Source organism: Acanthopagrus latus, chromosome 17 (genome assembly GCF_904848185.1).
Source record: "Acanthopagrus latus isolate v.2019 chromosome 17, fAcaLat1.1, whole genome shotgun sequence".
NCBI lineage: Eukaryota > Metazoa > Chordata > Actinopteri > Spariformes > Sparidae > Acanthopagrus > Acanthopagrus latus.
Window position 1 is genome coordinate 27,836,984 of NC_051055.1, and position 21,633 is coordinate 27,858,616.

General features: G+C 42.8%; 2 protein-coding genes across 7 annotated transcripts in view; one reads left to right on the forward strand and one right to left on the reverse strand.

The window, feature by feature from the left end:
- The window catches only part of LOC119006079 (von Willebrand factor D and EGF domains), a 32,874-nt gene that overhangs the window by 10,312 nt on the left and 929 nt on the right, over nucleotides 1-21,633 (reverse strand). Inside the window, exons 1-20 of one of the 6 annotated variants that reach the window (XM_037074423.1) lie at nucleotides 19,160-19,268; nucleotides 18,811-19,016; nucleotides 15,078-15,175; nucleotides 14,804-14,988; nucleotides 14,249-14,535; nucleotides 11,949-12,378; nucleotides 9,286-9,476; nucleotides 7,044-7,275; nucleotides 6,107-6,181; nucleotides 5,427-5,656; nucleotides 4,841-4,930; nucleotides 4,405-4,552; nucleotides 3,735-3,949; nucleotides 3,481-3,554; nucleotides 3,039-3,312; nucleotides 2,402-2,598; nucleotides 1,447-2,303; nucleotides 1,154-1,290; nucleotides 800-964; nucleotides 37-141 (exon numbers count right to left, since the gene is read on the reverse strand). In XM_037074423.1, coding sequence (XP_036930318.1) covers nucleotides 37-141; nucleotides 800-964; nucleotides 1,154-1,290; nucleotides 1,447-2,303; nucleotides 2,402-2,598; nucleotides 3,039-3,312; nucleotides 3,481-3,554; nucleotides 3,735-3,949; nucleotides 4,405-4,552; nucleotides 4,841-4,930; nucleotides 5,427-5,656; nucleotides 6,107-6,181; nucleotides 7,044-7,275; nucleotides 9,286-9,476; nucleotides 11,949-12,285 — 3,327 coding nt within the window. In that variant the 5' untranslated portion in view covers nucleotides 12,286-12,378; nucleotides 14,249-14,535; nucleotides 14,804-14,988; ... (1 more) ...; nucleotides 18,811-19,016; nucleotides 19,160-19,268. Of the gene's footprint in view, nucleotides 1-36; nucleotides 142-799; nucleotides 965-1,153; nucleotides 1,291-1,446; nucleotides 2,304-2,401; nucleotides 2,599-3,038; nucleotides 3,313-3,480; nucleotides 3,555-3,734; nucleotides 3,950-4,404; nucleotides 4,553-4,840; nucleotides 4,931-5,426; nucleotides 5,657-6,106; nucleotides 6,182-7,043; nucleotides 7,276-9,285; nucleotides 9,477-11,948; nucleotides 12,379-14,248; nucleotides 14,536-14,803; nucleotides 14,989-15,077; nucleotides 15,176-18,810; nucleotides 19,017-19,159; nucleotides 19,269-21,633 lie in introns of those variants that run through there. The other 5 variants (XM_037074421.1, XM_037074422.1, XM_037074420.1 and 2 more) reach the window with 5 other exon arrangements.
- Nucleotides 18,824-21,048, forward strand: si:dkey-30e9.6 (uncharacterized protein LOC564083 homolog). Its single transcript, XM_037073635.1, has 4 exons — nucleotides 18,824-19,258; nucleotides 19,432-19,516; nucleotides 19,780-19,922; nucleotides 20,183-21,048. The coding sequence occupies exons 1-4, from the start codon at nucleotides 18,824-18,826 to the stop codon at nucleotides 20,267-20,269; spliced, it is 750 nt and encodes a 249-aa protein (XP_036929530.1). The 3' UTR covers nucleotides 20,270-21,048.

The window sequence follows — 21,633 nt, forward strand, 5'->3', positions numbered from 1 at the left end:
ATTAAATTACTATCACTATCAGGAAAGAAGTCTTACCCTCAGGGTGCAGAGGACTTCAGTGTCGAGGCTGCAGATCTGACAGGCTCCATCATACAGAGTCAGTATCTTTGCGTTACTGTAACTGTAGCCATCATTGGATACCTGCCATCAGCAGAAGCTTGGTTACTGTGGATCACTAGGAAAAGCACTGAACAAATGAACTGAGCTGTATTTCTTAAATCCATCCATTTAATCCCCCAATTGTAGATATAGTACATTGTATAATCAGAGAATACTGTAATGCTGGGAAGGACGTCCTCAGTGTATTCTCATGTTTACCAAATCTAACTGCTGTGAAAAAAAATATCCCCCCACTTAGATTTGTTTCATGCACTCAGCAGTTTGAGTAAGCCAATCAATTTCCACTGTTTCACGCTGCTGAGTCCATTTTCCTCCTAAACCACTTTAAAGCTGAAGGAAAACCTCCAACTGAACCCTGTCGGCAATTTTCCACGACTGCAGGCGGCAACAAAAAAAACAAGCGTCACATCTGTCTGCCTTTCACTACTGCACTGCAGATTTACTGTGTTATCTCATACTGGGAGATTCTGAGATAATGAAATATTATGCAAAATAAGCTTAACGTTAATCCATAAGAGGATCTCGTCTCTGTGTAAAGACAAAAGAGGAATAAAAGCTGAAAGAGAGAAAGCTGAGAGAAGGACACCAGTATCACCAGGATGGATTTTCATGGATGCTGGAAATAATGAATTGATTTCACCAGTGTGCATTTGCAGAAATGGTTGGAGACACAACTAACTTTGATCTGCCAGCGAGCCAGTGGTCTGTTTGTCGCTGTTTCCAGATCCTGGTCTGCAGGAGCCGGGCTGTCCTCCAGAGGGAGCTGGCACTCCAGAGCTGTCACATCCAGAAAGATGGCCAGGACAAACTGGGGCTCGTCCAGAACCCACTCCCCATCCACGAACTTCACAAGAGACACAGCGGAAGAGAGGGAGAAGGAGATAAGAGACACAGAGGGGGAGGGAGGAAGGGACAGAATATCAGTCAGCACTTTGTAGTTCCAACAACTGAAGAAAACATGGATGCAGTGCCAGAACAGAGGATGCAGGTACAGCAAACCCACTGTGTTAATAAAACAAGAATCAGAAAGTACCTTTTCTTTAACAAACTCACACTTGAGCTCGTAGGAGTCCTTGAAACCGTGACCGTACACCTGGACGGTGGAGCAGTCTCCCTGTCGGACGTCACACAGACCCTCCTTCTCCAACTCAGTGATCTCTGGGATCTGGTCTTCACAACATCAACAATAAAAAACACAGACAAAGCATTTATTGCACATCACAAACCACACATCAGCATTTCATAGAGGTCCCATGGAAAGACGGATCTGTACATCTATTAACCTAAGACTTGTGTGTCAGTGTCAGTGTTTGTTTAGTATTTTACCAGACAGCATGCTGCAGTCATATGACCCAAATCCTGGGAAGCAGACGCAGCCCCACTCTGAGCACTGGCCGTTCCAGTTGCAGTGATTGGGGCACTTGAGGACAGCCAGAACATCCTGGTACTCTTCCTCTCTCCTCCTCTCTTCTATCAGCCTCCTTTCACACTCGTTTTCCAGCAGAGGCAGTGACGCATTCAGCCATGACACCTCGTCCTTCAGCTGTAGGTCGGTGACACACATAGAAACAACATGGCTGATTATTGACTCTTGTAACAGGCGCCTGCAGCCTAACGCTATGCTGGAGTTTGCCACAGTCTGCTGGCACTGAGTCCTGGCCTGCTGCTCGGTCAGTCCAGAAGGTGTAGGCCACATTAGGGAAGAGTCCGGCTGAACTGCTGCTTCATGGTCCTCAGGGAAGAAGTAGGTGAAGCCCTCCAGATCAGACTGGCTGAGGCTTTGGTGCCGAGAGTTAGAAACGTAGCGGTGATTCTGCCGCCTGCCTCTCCGTTTCTGGTGGTGGGCTGAGGCTGAAGCTCCATCCCTGGAGGCTCTTAAGGGGGACCGATCCTGGGTGTTTAGGCTGGACTGGCCTCGAGGCAGCGACTGTCTTTCATTTCCTTCACCTCGGAGTAGTTCCACTGAGCTGATGTACTCGGCGGTGACGTCCAGAGTGGGGATGACACCGGGGAGACGCACGTTGCCATGATGAGAGCAGGTGGAGTCGGAGGAGGTGGCTGGCTGAGATCGGGCTCTTGGAGATGTGAGGCGGGGCTCTGACTGACAGTTACAATACTTGCGGGGACTCAGTGTATCCAGATGGGATGGCACGGTGTCAAACAGGCTGTTGCCTGGAGGGAGTCTGAGAGATGGAAAGGAGAAAATGTCAGTGAAGAAGGAAAAGGGTCTGACAGGATGGTCTCTGAATTAACCTGACAGGAGGCAAGAACAGTTACTGACCTCCATTCAGAGATAAAAGCGTGCAGATACTGCAGTGTGGCGCCCCCTGCTGAGTGGAAGTCGTTGTCTGGCTGTCCGTCGTATGTCCCACATAGACCCTCAGTGTGGCTCCAGTCTGAACTGGGGGCTCTCAGTGTCAGACTCATTCCCCAGTCAGACACGTCTGCACGAACAAACGCTCCAGACGAGAAGGTAAGCTGTGGAGAGACAAAGATTCAGAAGCTACAAGCAGCCACCGGGGCAAGCAGACGGGTTTGGCAAAGCATGAATCAGGATTTCCTCCAGGGATCCATCTCAAACATTTAACTGATGTGTAAGTTTTCAGTTGACCTCAGACCAAACAGTTTAAATATTTCTGTAACTGCTCTATAATGTGTTGTGGCTTTAAGTAGCTGTTAGAGTGTGTTAAATGAAAAACATACATTGGTTTCATAATTATTCCCTCCTAAAAGTGCAATGATTCTTTGTTTTGCAGTAAAAATTTAGCCTTTAATTAACTGAATGACACATTCATGCTTAGTCTGTTCAAAATAATGTTATGAATTACAAACTAAAGTCTTTATAAAGTAAAATTTAATTATTTCTGTTTGACTATGATATCAGATTTGTCAAGCGTCCCCGACTCGTCCTCACTCACCGTGACTTTGCGTCCCTGGTAGGACTCGGTGATGCGAATGCCACTTTTGGTCAGGTCTCTGTTCTTCACAGACAGGTGAGGTTTGGTTTCACCCAGTTCTCCACCGCACATGTCAAAAGCGATAACATCGCCGCCATCCCTCACCACGAAGCCGCATACACATGAGGCGGCGTGGACCAAACTGCCACACTCCCACTGACGTACATGGACCTCAAACGGCCACAAGCTGCTCTTATAGAGCACAAAGGTGCCTATTTGGTAGTTTTCATATCGCCTGTAAATTAACAAAGAAATATATTTAGAGAATCCTTTGCCTTACAGCTCCTTTTATGGATCATTACATAATGCAGTGCAGAAAGACAGACAGAGAGGCCAGAAACCCCAACTGCAAGGAAATTAAGTACAGTTCATGATACATCTAAAGTCTGATTAGCTGAAGTACCTGCCATCAAATGTGATAATGTGAGGATCGGTGAAGGAGTAGCAGTAGGCTGAAGGGACGTCCTTCACTGTTATCTGAAATGAGAGACTCATTTAATTCCTTTTTAAAATAAAATACTGTCAAGGAATGAACAGTTGGTTCTCCTTCTGCATATTTAAAAAAACAAGAGGGTCACAAAAGCAGTTAAAAACAAGCAGAAATCCCGAGAACAAAGCTTAAAAAGATTGTTAAATAGGAATAGTACAATTCTTTACCTCAACATGCTCAGGTGTGTATCCGTTCCAGAGGTAATTCTGTGTGCTGATGGGTTTAATGGCAATCTGAGTTGTCCTGTTGCCGTCGTTGACAAAGTCTGTGACGGGGCTGAAGTGGATCAGAGCTCGGCTGCAAACCCCGTCCCTGCATGTGCCCCGGGACAGATCCACCACACAGGAGGACAGAGACACATCTGTACCTAAGAAACCTTCATCTGTAACACAGCAGGGGGTCGGGGTTTATGTGTATGGTGATAAAACAGAACAATTAACACCACTGCTGGACTTCTGAAATCTGACATCTCATCTACAGTCGTCCTTTCATTTTTCTGTGTCAGTTTGGATAATGTCTCTTTTAGATGTGATGGATTTATAATGAACAAACAAGTTCAGCAGGAGTAGATTATGTCACTAATGGGTGATATATTTAAGATCTTTAACCAGGTTTGTCATTTTAAAGAAGTTAGCCAGAAACACTAGAGAGTTTTCCACCAACTCACCACAGTCGTCATTTCAGCTGGCAATATCAGCGGTTGCTGTACTGAAACTGAGAGACCTGTCGATGTGTTTTACTTCTTACGAAAGTAGAAGTTAGAAACTGCATTATGCTACATTGGAAAACGGTAGAAACTAAGGGGTTAGTTACTGGTTTCAATATAAACTCAGTTACCTTTGCTGTTTGTGCTGAGCTGCAGGGACAGAGTGCACTGTTCTGTAGAGGAGGAGGACTCGTCCAGACACGGGACAGGAACTGTGCTCTCAACCACCAACTCATACAGCCTCCCATCCTCAAGTACGCTGCTCACCTCAGGTCTGAGCTGCACAGAACAGCAATAAAATCTTATAAAACTGGTCACCCTGTCATGAGGACTTTTGAGAGAGCAGCTTGGGGTTCAGTAACTTGCCCAAGGACACTCTGACATACAGATCAGGGGAATCGAACCAGCAATCTTCCAATAATGAGACGCTGGCTCGACCCCTGAGCTACAGCCGCTCTATAACAAGCCAAAACATAGAACCACACGTGCAAATACATATAACAGAAATGACAAACAATCAGTCTTTCCTCCAAATTAGCCTCTGTAATAAATTAAACGTCAGATTACCCTGATCCCTGCAAAGAACTCCGGACTTTCCACTGAAACTCCACGGACGTCAGGTGAGTCCAAGAAGAAACTGGAACTGGAGCAGTAAATCTGACAGAGGGAGAGAGAGATTTGTTGACTTACCCAAAAAATGTTTTAAAAAAGAGAGAGAGAGAGAGAATGAGAGAGCAGAAGGAACCACACGGCAAATGAAAGGGGAAAAAAATCCTGGATGCAGCAAAGGTTTATCGTTAAGGCTGGGTCACCCACACGACCAGCACACAGTAAAACAAAACGACATGTTGACAGGCTTCGATAACAGTTTCAGTCAGTGCTGGAAAGTTCAAGAGCAAAATCTGATTTATACCTCTGTCCTCTCCAGAGTTGGAAGCCAAATGAAGAAGGTGTATTAAAGCATTCCTCATTTTCATATCATCTCTAAAATGAGGTCCTGACTGTTTTATACCACTCATCACCTCTGGACTTGATTTGTTTTGTTCTTGCTCTTTTGTCTATTGGAACACTTTCTTTGGTCCTCTTCCTCACTTTGAAACTGAAATGGACTCAACAGAGATCAGGTTTAACGACAGCAGCCCCTGCATCAGACCTTGTCCCCCAGACGGAGGTTGAAGCCGTCCAGCTCGATAAAGGCGGAGGTCTGGATGGTGGTCTCCTGTTTGAGCTCCTCCTTCCTGCCCTCAGGTGAGAGGCGGGACCAGGCCACCACGTAACCCAGTGAGCTGTTGGAGCTGCTCCCGAAGCTGCACTTCAGGTAGACGGTGTTTCCTGCAACTTCTGAGACGATCACTGGTGCAGATGGACTGGGAGGCTGCTTTGCTGACAGGAGAGAAACAGAAATATATGACATTTTATTCAAAAATGTCATATAGACATTAAAGCCAATAGATCTGTATTTTTCACGGTTCATGTAAATACTCAGCAAAGGACCGTTCTCTGTGAAGACACGTGAGATGGAGAATCACAGAAACCTGACCATATTCTGTTCATATTCTGTGATATTTCATGCAACTGTGATTTCTTTTCCACCTCTGCCAGCTTCCGAAAACCTGCCCGGGTGTAATTCACAACCTGGCTGAGGGCCGTCGCCATGGAGACGAGGCCCAGCGGACACCGGGACACATGCTCAGCTCATTAAGAGGAGCGGTGAGGGGGCCCGACAGTGCATTCCTGACCACATGGCAACTCCCTGACCTCCTGATTGTTTTGGTGTTTGACCTAACACGAGGAGACAAGCGTAAGCCATAAACAGAGCAGCAGGATTCTCACTTTTACATGTTCCACCGACGTTCACCTCGTCAGGGCTGCAGGGCAGCGACGTCGTGGCCGAAGTGTCTGACATCTCTGTTAGATAGATGAGGGAGAGAAATAGCAGCAGCCAATTATAAATCAACATTTATTAACGTCATAGATTATACTACATGGCAGAGAAGAGCCAACGTACACTTAGTTTCTAGGATCTTATCTGGGAAGCACTTTAGTTTACGCAAAGCACTGGTAGTGATAAGCATCCTACAGAGGAAAAAGAGGCCTCCAATCTTTACTAAACTGGCTAAAACACGACAGACTTTGCTGTACCTCGTCTGTTTTATAACTTTCTGTACAGTAGTGCTACATACAGAAACATGTATACTCCAAAAGCTTCTGTTCAAGGACCAAATCTTACATTAAAAGTTCAATAACTAGTCACAAGCATACTTTGGCTCCATAAATATGTGAGGCACCAATGACAGAGAGTTGACACTGATGATGGCAGAAGGCAAACGTAGCAACAACCCTGTGTGTGATGTGTGTTGGAGGACTGTGAAGCAACACCTTAAACTGCGTCTACAATCTGAGATTCAATCACAAATATGATGAGGAAATGAAGCAATAGGTCTGAAGGAGAGGAGAAGAAAGGTGCTGCCGGAGTGAAACAGACTGTAATAAAATGATTCACATCTGTCGAGGGCTTCAGTTTGTGTGTTAATGTTCAAACAGCAGCGGTTTCCCTGATTCTTAAACCCAAAGCTCACCGATACCAACCTGGGTTTTACTGGGTACCGGAGCGGAAAAGAAATCAGTGGTATCGCACATCACCACTGTGTAGACAGAAGTAAAGCTTACTTACTTAACTTTTCATATAATCACAATCATTTAAACCTTAGCTGTTTGTCTTTTTTTAGTGATGATCATTTCAAATATGGATGCCTCTCCTCTGACATACCCTGTGCACAGTATCCCATGCATCCCTGCGTCGGCTGGAGCAGGTAAACGTAGAAGTCTCCACAGTTGCGGACGGTGACCGGGATGCGGAACATGCAGCAGTCTTTGCTGCTGCTCGGGAAGAACTGCCAGGCAGCACAGGCCGTCAGCTGCCTGACCTCCAGAGGCCCCGGCAAGGACTCACCCTCACCCAGGGACAGCCACACTGGAGCCTGGGTCCCACAGTGGTTCACCTGGATGGTTATAAAGAGATACAGGGAAGATGGAGGGGAGACGATTAATGGTGTTAAAATGTGACAATGGAAATCTTACACTTTCATTCACAATGACAAAAAAAATACTTGTTCTGTCCCCCAAACAAATCATCCTGAGTTTTGTTTCAAGATGAAAGTTTTGTTACAAATAATAAAGAGGAATAGAAATCGGTAGTACAGGCGAAACTTGGCCGATAAAGTTGATTCTGAAACGTCACAGAAAGAAAATGAACCAGTTATTTTACAGAAACAAAGTTTGAAAAGACCTAAAAGAAGACAACATCCAAGAACGATTCTCACCAAAGTGCACAACTACCATTTGATAATACGACATACATTTCTAAAAATGTTTGATGCCGTCAATTCTGCCTTTGAAAGAATCTTTGGCCTGACAAATCTTTGCCATTTATCCGCCATCATCATAAAGACATCGCATTATTATGTAACACATGTTCACAGCGATCCTCTCTTCCTTCCTCCGCCCACTCCTGTGGATATCCATCACCCAGGGAGAGCAGCGATGCCCTGGGAAGGCGGAGGGAGGCTGACACTTCAGATGGATCCTGCAGGCTCCTCACAGCAGGCTGTCCGCAGGAAATGAGACACATTCCAGCTCTCCTTGCACTCTCCTTCATAAATATGTACACAAACACACACACACTCTGATAACTGTGTGTGTCCATGAGTGCATATGTTGTCATGCTTGCACACATGCACATCTTATTTTGAATGAGACACTCAGGTGAAGGCAGAGAGTTTCTCAACATGAGGTCACAAGCGAGAATCCAAAGACAGATGAAACGATAATTGTGATTAACAAACTAGATAAATATTGTAACTGAGGCTTTGAAAATCTGATTTTTGCCTTTTGTAAATCCAAATTTTACAAAATGTTTCTGCCAAAGAAAAATACTTAAGCCAGATTCTCTTCTCAGCGAGTCAGAAAAATCTCTCTCCAAACCATTGTTTGGATGGAATTAACATAAGTTTGTAAGCCTTTTGTGTAATAACATTTAATTCAGGGCGATGCAGCTGAGGAGCTGAAGGTGTGCCGGGAGTGGAAAAGAGGACTTGTAGAAAGATTGGCAGCAAGATGAGTGTAAAAGCCTGTTGACGAGGAAACTGTCTGGAGAGAGGCCCGTAGACTCGACAAACATTCACTTGATCCGTACATGAAGAAGAATCGTTTTCTGGCATTTTTTTTCAAGTATTTGGCAAGATTTAGACAAGAAGATCAATACCAGATGAAACTAGGGGGACAACTGCTGGCCTGGCTCAGTTCAAACAAACAGGCTCATGCTAAATTAAGCAAATAGCCTGCCAGCTATAGTTTCATTCACAGTATAGCGTACAGACATGACAGTGCTACTGATCTTACAATGAGCGCAACATTGGTGTAAGTTTAAAGTCATAGATAACATTACAAACAGCATTAAAGGGCCGCAGCAGTGGTTTCACAAGCAGCTTAACATCAAATCATGTATATTTTACATTTTTGCTAGTAAATTTGAATGCAGGCTGTGTTTTTAAATGTTGCATGCCTCTTTCTACTGTTCTGGGCAGCTACTGACTTCAATAATTATCTTTTAAATATAAGAGGCTTAGCAGAGTTTAAGTGCAAATTCCTGCTAAAGGTCAGCACTGCATTACATTATAACACTGATGTAACTTTGGCAAACACTGCATGGTGTCATATAGACTTAATCTTCAACATGCCGATTTAATCAGCTTAGTCAGTATTAAGACTTACATTCATATTTAAATGTAAGGAAGTGAAGGGTTGTGTCGGAAGTTAGGAAAAACAAAACAGTTCAAATTAGCTACAAAAAAAAAACAACACTGTAATGGTCCTTTAAAATCATAAATACTTAATCAAATATACTTAATATACCCGATCGACAGTATAACAGAGACACACAGTCTTAGATTGCCTTTTTAATCCTCCAGTGTGTGTCTTTAGAAGATGTTTTATAAAAAGAGATCACTTACCTCCACACACTGGGTGGGCATGCTCGCCGGCTTATCAAAAATCTGAAACTGGTACCATCCTGGAGCGAGGGAGTGGTCGCAGATGAAGTCCTGCAGGGAGGACTGCTGCAGCCAGCTGGAGCTGAAGGTGGTGCTGCGGTAGGGGTTCTGGAGGATGGAGTGGCCGCCTGGTGCGCACTCTGGAGGGGGAACTGCAAGTGCAGCCAGAGAGATAATACAAGCACTGGACTCAAACCAAGACTCTCAGTACAAATGATGGAGAATATGGAACTCTTTCTGCAGGACAAAGACTGAATTGTGAACATTCACCATCCAGCTGGTCTGGATTCAAGATTTTCAAATTGAATTTCAACGCTGCTTAAAAAAGTACGGTACTGCTCAGTGCTGATGTTAGCACACAGAGCATGAAATGTCCTGACGAGAGAGAGAGAGAGAGCTTGATTTTATCACTTAGGGGATGAAAACATAGAATGAATGAATGAAGCTTCATCCAACATCAAATACAACATATAAAAATCCGCTAGATCGAGATTTTTATCTGAATCCACATGAAACTGTCCTCACTCATGTCCGTAACATTCAAACAAGGATAAAGATATAAAGTTCAATTACTCCTAAATAAAACTGCATATTCCCTGTTTCCACTTTCTGAAGTTACAGTGCAGGACACTGTATTTAATGGGTCTACCAGGCTCAGATGCCTCTGTTGACAGTTGCTGTCAAATGTATGGATGTCCGGAGTCAAGCAAGAATGTGTGTGCATTGCTCAAAGGCTCACTGTCTGTCTGCGCGAAAACAAAAGGAAAAAAGTGTGATGATAGTTGATGCTGAGGTCCAGATCCGGATCTGTCCAGAGACACAATTCCCAGGGAAAAAAGTGAGAAGAGGTCAAAACCTCAGCAACACTCGTACAGGAGACAACTTCATCAGGGTCATTCATGGTTTTCATCGGGTGTTTTTTCACTCATCTGATGACCTCATGGCCTGTGAAGTTCAACAAAGTTTAGATGATGTTCCGATACGACAACAACTGCAATGTGTTTTCACATGGAGTTGTAACAAAATTGGAGGAAGTTCCTGATATTCACCAGCTTTTGGTAAAGAGCTGTTGGATTCTTGATAATCACGCAACAAAAACCTCCAACAATCTCACACTTAGCTCAAGTGTGAATTTAAGGCAGGAGGGCAACTATTGTGTAAATCATGAATGCATTTCACAAAGCGTAACTCTAAATGATATCCTCTTTAAAGGAAGGTGGAAGGAAGTCTTAAAACTGCTACAGAGAAAGGAAAGGTCAGCAGGTTAAAGGTTAAAGGGAGACTCTTAAAAACACAGTTTGAGTGCTTGCGGATGATTAAAACAGCCAATAAACCCAATAAAATGAGTGTAAAACATTCTACATCTGCGTTTGAAACTGACAGACAGGAAGATGAGAAGGCGACCTCTACACATTGTGACCACATGGACATCAGTGGTACCCATCTACTGAGCATCAGTGGTATCTGTAAAGATGCGGTGCCATCACAAAACTCAACAGATATTAAAAGACAATAGCTGCTCCAGCAACGTCCGGGTCACCCTGCCGCCCTCTGCCAAGAGATACAGAAGAATCTGCAGCTGAACCAGCAGACTACAGAACAGAAGGGTCGAGGGACTACAACTTGCAATCTGTCGAGCAACTCTGTGTTGTGGATTGACGACAACATAAACGTTAAAACTATGAAAGGATGGAAAGAATCCGACAAACGGGGGCAAGACTTTGAGACTGACTCCCGACTGCTGAATCAACACCTCCATCTTCAAACTTCTGTTGTTTGAAGTGGAAAAAACTGAGACACTATCCAGATCTGTTTCCAGACCTTTGAATTGCTGCTGATGTCTTATATTTTTTAGTAATCGAGGAAGTGAAACCAAGTGATTCACTCAGTGGGGCTGGTAGCACAACTAATGGCTACCAGGGGTTGAAATTAGTGATGGATGTTTCTTTAAACCCAAGATCTGGGAGTAAAGGCTGAATAACAGATGTTAAAATATGATCACGAAAAGCCACAAAAGTGAGAGCAGAGAGAACAGAAAGCGATCCAGGCTGTAACCGAGAGGTCCCGGCCTCGGCTCCTGAGGGCCCCGGACTGAGAGATCAAGTGAAAGGTGATAGCACGACTCAGTCCGCCTCAGCAGCGACGAAGCAGACGACAGAAGCCGTCAAAGCTGCCAACGGACATCCTTCACTCTCAACACCTGGTCACTTCAGTCCTCATCAGCTGGACGGGACCAGGAGCTGAAAAGGCCCAGGAGGGCGAGGAGTCTGTTACCAGTGACAGCACAATTCATTACACCACTGACCGGGAGACTTGGAGGTATGTGGCCTTGGACGACAGTTACATGATGGATGAGATGGTTTCAGCTTCTTTTTGGAAGAAGGACAAAAAACAAAAAACAAACAAACAAAAAAAACCACACCAGAGGAATCCGAGAACTTGGAGCTCCAGCAATGCTAAAGTTTTATGTTTTATCAATTGTAAGTTTTGAAAATTGTGATTGTTCTTTGATTGGAAAACAGTCATCATCATCATCATCATCAGAGACAAGATGTCTAACAGCGCGCGAACACTCCTGAACAACGTTCCAACACACACACAACACACACAGAGTTTGTTCTTACCTGTCTGCGCGTGCATTGCGTGACGAAGTAAGAACACGACGCACGGAAGAAGTTTCAGGACAGTTTCAGGTCTCATCGTCCTGCAGCGACCAGCGCTCGACCTCACAACCGGAACCAGCGCTGTGACCGAACGTCCCGTGTTCTGCTCGGAGCAACAGGAGCGCAGCCGTCCTGTCCCGATATCCGCCGCAGAGCGAGTGGGAGCGGGAGGGAGTCCCGGCTGGAGGCTGGGCTCAGGTCTCTTGTGGAGGCTGTCGGCTGATCGCAGACGCCGGACTGCAGCGGCTGACCACAGACTGCCGCGGGCTGCAGCATCACAGTGTGTTAGGAGGGGCATCAGCGGTACACCTTCTCATGACCCACACCTCCACACATCTGCGCACATCTGCACACATCTGCTGCCACTGAGCTGCTGCACGAGGGGGTTTCACTGCAAGAGACCTCACATCAAACCCTCATTCAGAAAGTTCAGCACGGCTGCAAATAACATTTATTTACATGATCATGAACTATGTTGGTTTTCACTTTTCTAATTTAACTTATTTGTTCGAGCTGAAAAACTACTGAAAAAGTATATTATAATATTTTATAATGATATATTGCTATTTGCATATTTAGCCAATGAAACTATGCAGTATGTATGTTTAGAGTAAAGTTCTTTTACACTGGTCATTTTGTTTGCTCTCATTGCTAACAGGGAATCACAGTGTTTCACACAGAAGCCATATACAACATATCATTTCATTATTGATTAATTAGCTTATTATTTTCACAATTCATTGGTTAAACACAATGAAATGTCACCAGCTGTTATTTCATCTCTAACCAACAGGCAACTAAACACCAAGAAAGCAAAGTTAAGAATCTAGAATTTAATTTGAACACTGAGGTAACAAAGAAGTCCATATTTGAAGTAGTAAATCAAACAAATATACATCTATAAAATCTTGCCATTCAAAAGTCAAGTCAATATTGATAATAATTCATCTACAACAACTAAACTGTAAAGCATATGATCTACATGCTGAGAGCTGAATCTGGTGAAACACCATAAACATAAATTACTTCATTCATTTTGCTTGTTTTTTTGTGTAACCTTTAATATCCCGTCATCAAGACATCCACAATATCTGACAGGACATCATCAGTCTCTTCAGTCTGGGTGTTATTCAGAGAAGCTTCGCCTCTCAATCTGTCGGCACCCAAATTATTTTTTCTTTCCGTTTCTAAAGGGGGAAAAACAGACTGCTGGTCTAATCATGGGAGATTGCTGCTGGCCAGCCAGTGTTATTTCATTAGTCACCACTCCAAACCACTAAAACAGATGTCCCACACATGCTGCATCTTTCAGGGAAGCAGCCACAGCCAAAGAGTGGGATTCTGGATAAGCCAGATATCACATTCACCACTTTTCCAAACCCCTCGTTTTCCATTCTCAGGCTTTAACTGCAGCCGTGCTACTCAGATATAAAGTTTCACTGGCAGGAGCAGAGAAGCTGGAACTGATCTCTTCAGAAGAGAAGCTCAGAGAGGAGACGGAGGAAGTGATGGCTCAATCCTCATTGTAAAAAAAAAAAAGAACTAAGCTTTGGTTTTCAGTGGTTCATTCAGGGATGAAGAGTAGAAGAATCATGGGACCAAATATTTGTTGTTTTGCTCATTTTTATGTGAGGATGAGATGCTCTGATTCCTCCGTGTAGTCCTCAAGAACAAAGTATGTCAGTATACTACATCACACTCAGTCCCTCCTCTGTGGCTCTTCCTGATGTTTCTGCCATTTATTCCCTGTTAAAATGTCTTTTTTGCAGGTGTCTTTCTCCTTGTTTGAATCACAGATTATAAAGCCCACAGAATCCAGATTTAAATTCCATTATTGATTAATCTGCAGATCTTTTTTTTTTTTTTCATTTTACCTATAAATGCCCACCATGGTTTCCTGAGGTAACATTTTAAAGTGCCTTGTTTTGTTTGACCCTTAGATACTCAGTTTACATTCATTAAAAACCTACAGAGGCAAGAAATACTCACATTTTGGAGGAAAATGTCTGGTATTTTTTGCTTGAGATTGAGATTGTTGCCAATTAGATATTTCAGTTTCACATAAGTTTTCTATCTATGAGTTGTTTTTCCAAAGAGGGATGAACTCTGGTGGAGAAGTTGAGAATCTAATCTTCTGTTATTCTCTCTCCAAGTATCAGCGGGACGACAGTTCTTTTTAAATAAAGTGGACAGTTAAAGTAAACCGTGAAGTTCCAATAAAGTCAGTAAGACAGTATTCTGTGATTAACGAGGAATAAAACCTTTGGACGATTATTACTGCAGCTCCAGTGAGAACCAATGGGAAGCTGACAGCTGTGCAGTTCGTAGATTGCTCCGGTCTTCTCCCAGTGCAACATGGAGGTGCCTGACTGTCTTGTTGAAACGCTCCTCTGTTTGACTCCCAGGCAGAGGAGGGATAAAACTCCTCCCTCGTAAATCTCCTGGACCATCAACCTGCTCACAGCCTGGAATAGCCATCAGGTAAAAACCCACTTTCTTCCCGTCTGCTTCGTCTTACACAATCAGAAATTAAATCTCCATCGGCCTGCTGGATGGAAAACATGAATGTATGTCAAGTAAACACATGTACACAACTGGTATTAGTTTGTAGCTTGCATGTTAAATCGAGGGAGCAAAGAAGTGGTAAGCAAATGGGGATAATTGCCTTGTTTGAGGCATGAAACTGCACACGAGCTAATTTTGTGCAATTTTCTCTCATTACAATCAGCTCTGGGAGAAACTGCAAAATTGCAGTGTCCCCTGGTAATTGCAAGATCAGCTAACTGATGCAGGGAACGCAAACTGTATATAATTACCTGACAGGAAAACGATGTCAAGTGGACTGAAGGCAAACACAAGCAGAGCAGAAAAGCACAGTAAAAAGATTTAAGCGTGGAGAAACAAGTCCCAAACTTGAGTCCAAAACCATGTTCTGAAGATCCAAACATGACTTTCTGGGTTTAACCTCTCTGTCCTCCTCACAGTTGACTCTCTCCATCACCTGCAAAACAACAACAAAAAAAACACTGGTTAAAATGAATAATTCAGCACCTGTACACGAATAAATCAGAGCTCTTATTTACAGCCCACCTGAGGCTGCTCATATTCAGTAAAGGGTGAAAGTGCTTTTGTAGTAAACAAGCACATTGGGATGATGGCGCTTCCCTACTGCCTTTGTTGGGCCCCTGCTGAGAAGATTTGAGCGTCACCATGTAATGATTCCTCAGCTTGTGTCTTGGCTAAAACGTGCCTGATGTTTTGGCAAACAGTGGTGAAAGAAGTGCTTAAGATGCTGAATTTTAATCATTCAGGTGGTACACTGGAGAAAGTTGAGATGTGTGTACAACTTCACTGTAGGGTTAGGGTTAACAACAATAAATGAAATGAATTTAAACTCATCATTGTGAAGAGGAATCTGCTTTTTTAATATTCCTATTTTTGGATATTTGATGTGTTTATCAGATACAGTGCAGTAAAGAGCTGCCAGGACGTATGTGGAAACGACCACCAGGATTCTCTGCTTCCAGAACAGCTGGAGAAGGATAGACATTAGAAAAGAAGATGGTGAGGAAAAAGTAAAAAGAAAGAAAGCGTCTGCAAGGTTATACTTCAAGATAAATCCCATGTCAGCATATGATACAATGACAATGATGAGCTGATTTTAGCAGCTGTAACATTTACCATGTTTGCTGACACACCAAAGTATTAGACAAATTCAAACTGATGAAAAGTTAAGGGACCATCAAATTTATTAAAATTCATCCTGAGGGGAACGTTAACATTTGTAACAAATGTTACAGCAAAGTCATCCACTAAAAACAACAAATGTCAACCTCATGGTTGCACTAAGCGTAACCCCATCATTGGGGCAGGAGATCCTATTTGGATCTGACTAAGAACAGGAGGACATATTGTGGTGTCAACTTTTCTATCAGGAGGTAACAAAACCTTAAAACATACTCTGCTTTATCCCCCTTTTTTACTCTAAATGGGAACTTAATTTAAAAGATGAATGACTTTAAACCAGTAGAAGACCGTTAGAAAGAACGCACCTTTAAGGTACTTCCACATATTCATGTTTTGAATGTGATACCAGGGTTGCTTTATTTTTTCACATCTGGAGAGCAGAAACACGTCAGAACTGCTGAGTGTGGGGTTTGTTTTGTGTTGCAGAAAGAACTGCTTTGTGTTTAGTTACTGTAGAGGACAAAATGTGACCTCTGAGCAGCTGGGTCATGACACGATCTATTCCTGCTTCAACCCCCGACATCCAGCCTCCCATCACATACCCCAACCCAGACTGCCTGCTCAACACTCTGAAGCAACAATGCAAACAATGTCCATACAGTCTCTAATCCAGTAACAGACTGAGTCCCCAAATCCTGTCGGAGTGAAACAGAACCGAAGACTGAAACAACAATCATGGAAGAAGTTATAGGTGACATCTGAGTCTTAAAATTTGCAGAAAAGCTCATCTCTTTTTAACTGATACTCTGGAAACATATGATCACTTATGGAACCTTAAGTGTATATAGGAGTCAAGGGAATGTCTGTACTGTTAGGGTAAACAGAAAAAGGCACATCATCATAAAATCATATCAGAATAACACATATGAAAGTTTGTACGAGATGTACAACATTTCATGATTTATCGCATTTCACTGATTTACTGTATACCCCCTCTGAGCTGAAAAGAAAGTAAGGAGGAAAGGGAAGGAAGTGCTTTTGATCTGAAAAATCTCTAAAAACCCGCTGTTGCTTCAATGACAGTGTTCAAACAACAGTAAAAACAGATGGAGGGCATTCAGACACTGGAAGGGAATATAAGAAAGTCCAAAAAAAGTAGTAGTCGTTTCCTCAGCCCAGTCTTTGATTCTCTGTTTCAGCTGGTTTCCATTTCCCTCAACAGTTACGAGGACATAACTTAATACCTCCTGTGGTACAGTGTCGTTTATCTGCGGCACTTCTTTATTAGTGTTTAAACAATTAGGCTCCATCATGCTGTCAGAGTGACATGGAGACGTCAACCTCAGCGACTCGGGCTGTCACGTCTGACAAAAGGCTCCTGTAATTGTTTCAGCTGAGCCACTGATTGCACTGTGGCTGTAAATGTCACTGGATACAATGAGAGGAGGCTTTCAGACACAGAGCTGAGGGGCCAGAGGTCGAGAGGAGCCTCTGAAGGCGGCAGCTCCTGGTTTAAACAGGGGCAGCGAGGTCAGCTCCTTCACAGGCACTGTTTGGTCTCAGCTCGGGTTTCCTGTTGCCTTTGCCCCCTCGTGTCAGCTGTTCGAATTGGTACGAACAAAGTGACTGCTGCAACAACTGTCTGGAAAAACTCTGCTGCACACAGATCAGTGTTTACATAAGGGGAGCTCGGCTGCTTACAGTCTGGCTCCTGCAAATCACAGCTATGACCTCTGATGTTGCAATCATTCTGGTATAATGATCTAACACCAATACACTGAGTAAGAGTCTGTTTATATCTGCACCAAGTGGGCCAAGACTATGTCTGTCAGTACACACCTGGCGTTAGAAAGCATCTGAACAAGTGACCACTTGAGATCAGACTTCACTTCCCTGCTCTATATGCAAATAAATACGCACATCACCAGGACAAACACACAAGATGTGTTTAACACAACAAAGGAAGATATCCGTCTTGGCTAAATGTTCCACTGTCTTCACCAGCTTGTCACTAACTTCATCTACCTTTCTGGCCGTGCTGAAAACAGAGAATGAATGACTGCTTATGAGTCAGTCTGCTTTTATGCTACAAGCTCCTTTCCAGGCTGATTCCCTGACTTTGCTTGCAGGTTTAGTCAGTAAAATCTCTTATGTCACAATGGTGGACATTAAACAGCTCTCTCTTCCAGTGAGCGCAGCTCGGATCTGGAAGAAGGATCATCTCTGCATGCCAAGCTCTGGCCTTTCTCTGGAAACTCTGTACATACTGTTCACATCTATGATGCTGGTTTAGTAACTCATACACTTCTTTCGAATTCACATGTCCAACCTCCAACCTTTATTCCTCCCAGTCTACATGAAAGTCTGTTCACCTCTCACAATGGACTGAATCCTGCTCTCTTTGCCATCTCTTAATCTCTCAATAGTGTAGAGTATGGAGAAGTTGTAAGAATTCTTTTGTTAAAAGAATTAAAGTAGCACTTCATACCATCATTGTTTGGGCTCTTCTCTGACTGCCACCATCTGAATAATATGCTGCCATCTAGTGGATATATTCTGACATTACAAATCTAGACACAATTGTATCTGTGACTTGTATATGTGCAACTAAAACTGTAACTACAAATCAAGTCCTAGTTTGAGATGGAAAACAACTCAATGTGACTATGTAAAGAGGATTTCTAGTGTGACTCAACACATACAACTTTCTGATTTTAGAAAGTTCTGGCACCGCATTACGTTTGACTGATATAAGAGTTTCAAAATACCTATAATAAATAATACATTTTAAAAGCACATCCACTGTATCTGTGAATCCATTTTTTACCTCCGACATCCGTGGTATCAAATAGACTGGTAGAGTAAAACGATTTTCAAGAGGGCACTTTGTTTGCTCTGTTGCTAAGCTCCTGTTTTTGTTGAATGTCCTACTGAGCTCTGCCCACTTAATTCTTTTTGTTAAGAAGACTAAAGGCGCTCGTTACCAAGCAGCACTTTTTATGTGTTGTGTCTCTAATCCAGCTTTGTGCCACTCCCACTCTGCAGCTTTCTCCTGGGGCTCAAAATCTGTGGATGTAAACTCTATAGAAGTGACAGTTCAGGACACATCTCCAGGAAATTCAAGGTAAGCCAGTACCTTTGTTGTCAGGATGGCTCCATATAGTTTGTCGCAGCCACTGTCCTCAGTCTGCTTTGAGGACAAAATCAAATTCTCTGCAAGTCAGTCTCTCTCTTTTGCAAGAAGCAAATGGTTCACACTCCCACAGACTGAGAGTCAAAGCGACGTGAGGAGCATCAAGCCACCAGATTTCTCTCTGAGGCTGTACAGAACTCTGTCTGATCCTCCAAAGAAAGACAGAAATACACATTCAAATCCAGTTCTACGGCAAAATAGTGAAACAAAGAGGAGAACTGGAGTACTTCTACCAAAGATTTTACATGAGAGTTATCAAAGGGAAAATCCCCCAAAGTTCATCACATCATACAAGCCTCCTGATGCTCTGGAATCTCAGCTGATGTTTGTCAAGACGGGAAAGTTCCCATCTGGGTCTTACAAGAACCCCAAACCACATGACTTCAGACAGGTACGGCTCTGTGAACAGAAAAAAAAATACATGCTTTATACCTTCTTCTGTGTGTTTGTCATGTGTATCTTGAACAAGAAAAGTATGTATTGTCCATTGTAATGTTCGATTTTACCACAAGATGGCGATAAACACAAACATAGGAAAAAAAAACTTTTTGTCACTTATTTCAGCTTAATGAAGACATTCCAGACATTGTTACTACATATGACAGAGATCCTGGCAACCTGAATTTTAAATTAAAGACCTTGGACATCAGTAAGTGGAGCAACATTGACATTCCATTCTGTAGTTATGTTTTGACTGATTTTGTTTTAGTATTTGATAGTATAAATGTTCTCATTTTGCTTCCAGACTCAACCAATAAACCTTTATTGTGTTTGTTTAATCTCTGTACTAAAAAGAATAAACAAGACTTGTTTCAGGAGGGTGGAACGTGATATAAAAGCCTGCTCCACTACATTTTTAAATAGTGTTGTAATCACAGATGACCAGATGAATGACTGTATTTTCTTTCACAGTTCGGACTTGTCGATCTGAGTCAGACTTTAGTTTGAGAGACACAAAGACAAGAATGGACACCTTTAAACCTGCAGAGGCCAGATGGGATGTGAGACTCATCCTTCCTCAGCCAACCTGGCCTCCAAAACCAGCTTCCTACACCGTCAGTGGCATTTTGCCTTCATGCTACTTTTACTATCACAGTAGTCAGAGATGTTAATCCTTTTTATTACCTGTACGGGTGTAATTACTGGGAAAAAAATACTCAAACTACATTAGAAAATACTCATCCATACTTAGCTAAATAATGACTCACTTAGTTGACTAAAGCTGTTGCATTTTACATTAATTAGTCGTCCTAACAGAGGGTAGTATTAAATACATTTTAATACACTGAGCTGACACTGAATGTCTCTTTCACAGAGGCACCGACGAAGAAGAGAAGCACACAGCGCATTCTTGGACCGCGTGGAGGAGAAACTCTCAAGATCGTGGAAAAATAGATTTTGACTGTCTCTTCTTAAAGTCATCTTTGAAAATGATGATTTAGAAAATAAATAATAAGTCACTGTGCACATCTGAGAACACAATATGAACTGAAAAGGACCGAACAGATCTGACTTATTCAAAGATTGTTGTCGCTCTAATCTTATGGCAGAAAACATGCAGTAACTGTGGCGTCATGAAGGTCATCACACCACTTTAGGGAACCCACTGGTCCACTGACAGCTGCTCATTCGTTACTCCAGGAATGATAAACATGTGAAGCCTGCACATGTTTGGAGCATATCTGAGGGAGCTGCACATATGTGTTTCATGCGTCTTCTGTGACTCTGTGCTTAACTTGCAGACTAAATATAAAATGAAACAAATATCTGTCGCTGCATTGAGCCACATGACCTGCAGGCAGGCTGCCATGTGTTTTTCTAAGCTTACTGCAGCATGGCTAATAAATGTTCTATTTACTAGTGTTGACCTTATCAGTGCCACGCTCCAATACGACTTAAAATGGATCATAGCTCTGTGTAACTAGGTTTAATAGCTACATAGCGTGAATATACACTAGAACATACATAACCAAAACCAACATGTCTGTCACCTCAGCACTGAGCTAGCTAAGATGCAAGACCAGCTCTGTGAGGTTTCATCATCACAGATGAACGACACTTTTTTGATTTTTGAAACATAAATTAAATCCCCTGAAGTAAAAATCTTATAACTAAAGTCGGCCTGCAGTGACGGACTAGTGAGTAGATGAATCGAGGTGCTGTAACATAGGCAGCTGGACTTGTTTCAGTTTCTTGATGACGTTTCAACTCTTATCCAAGACGCTTCTTCAGTTCTAAATAACTGGAGGGGAGTCGGCAGGATTTTATCAGTGTCACACAGCCTGCCGACTCCCATCCAGTTAGTTAGAACTGAAGAAGCTTCTTAGGTAAGAGGTGAAACATTTTCAAGAAACTGAACCATCCAGTTGCCCATGACACAGCACCTGCATCTACCATGACCTGGATGACTGAGAAACCTTCATCAACATAGTGAGTAGATGAGACGACAATTTCTGTAGCCTCATTTAGCCACTTGATAGCAATGGCCATCTTTAACAGCGCTTTCCAATTAAATTGCTGGACATTTTATGATGTATTTTATGTTGCAGAACAAACCAAAAATCAATTAAAAAAACAACTCATAGACCATGACACGAGGAAACCAGATGTGCGAAAACTGCTAATTGATTTCAAGGTTTTATGACTACAGACTTACACCAGTCTATTAACGGCTGTGCATACTTTCTCTGATGGTGGACGTCTGTTGGCGGAGGGACTTGTATCATTGTTTGTGATTTTAATGTATTTTTGTGTAGGCTCCTAATG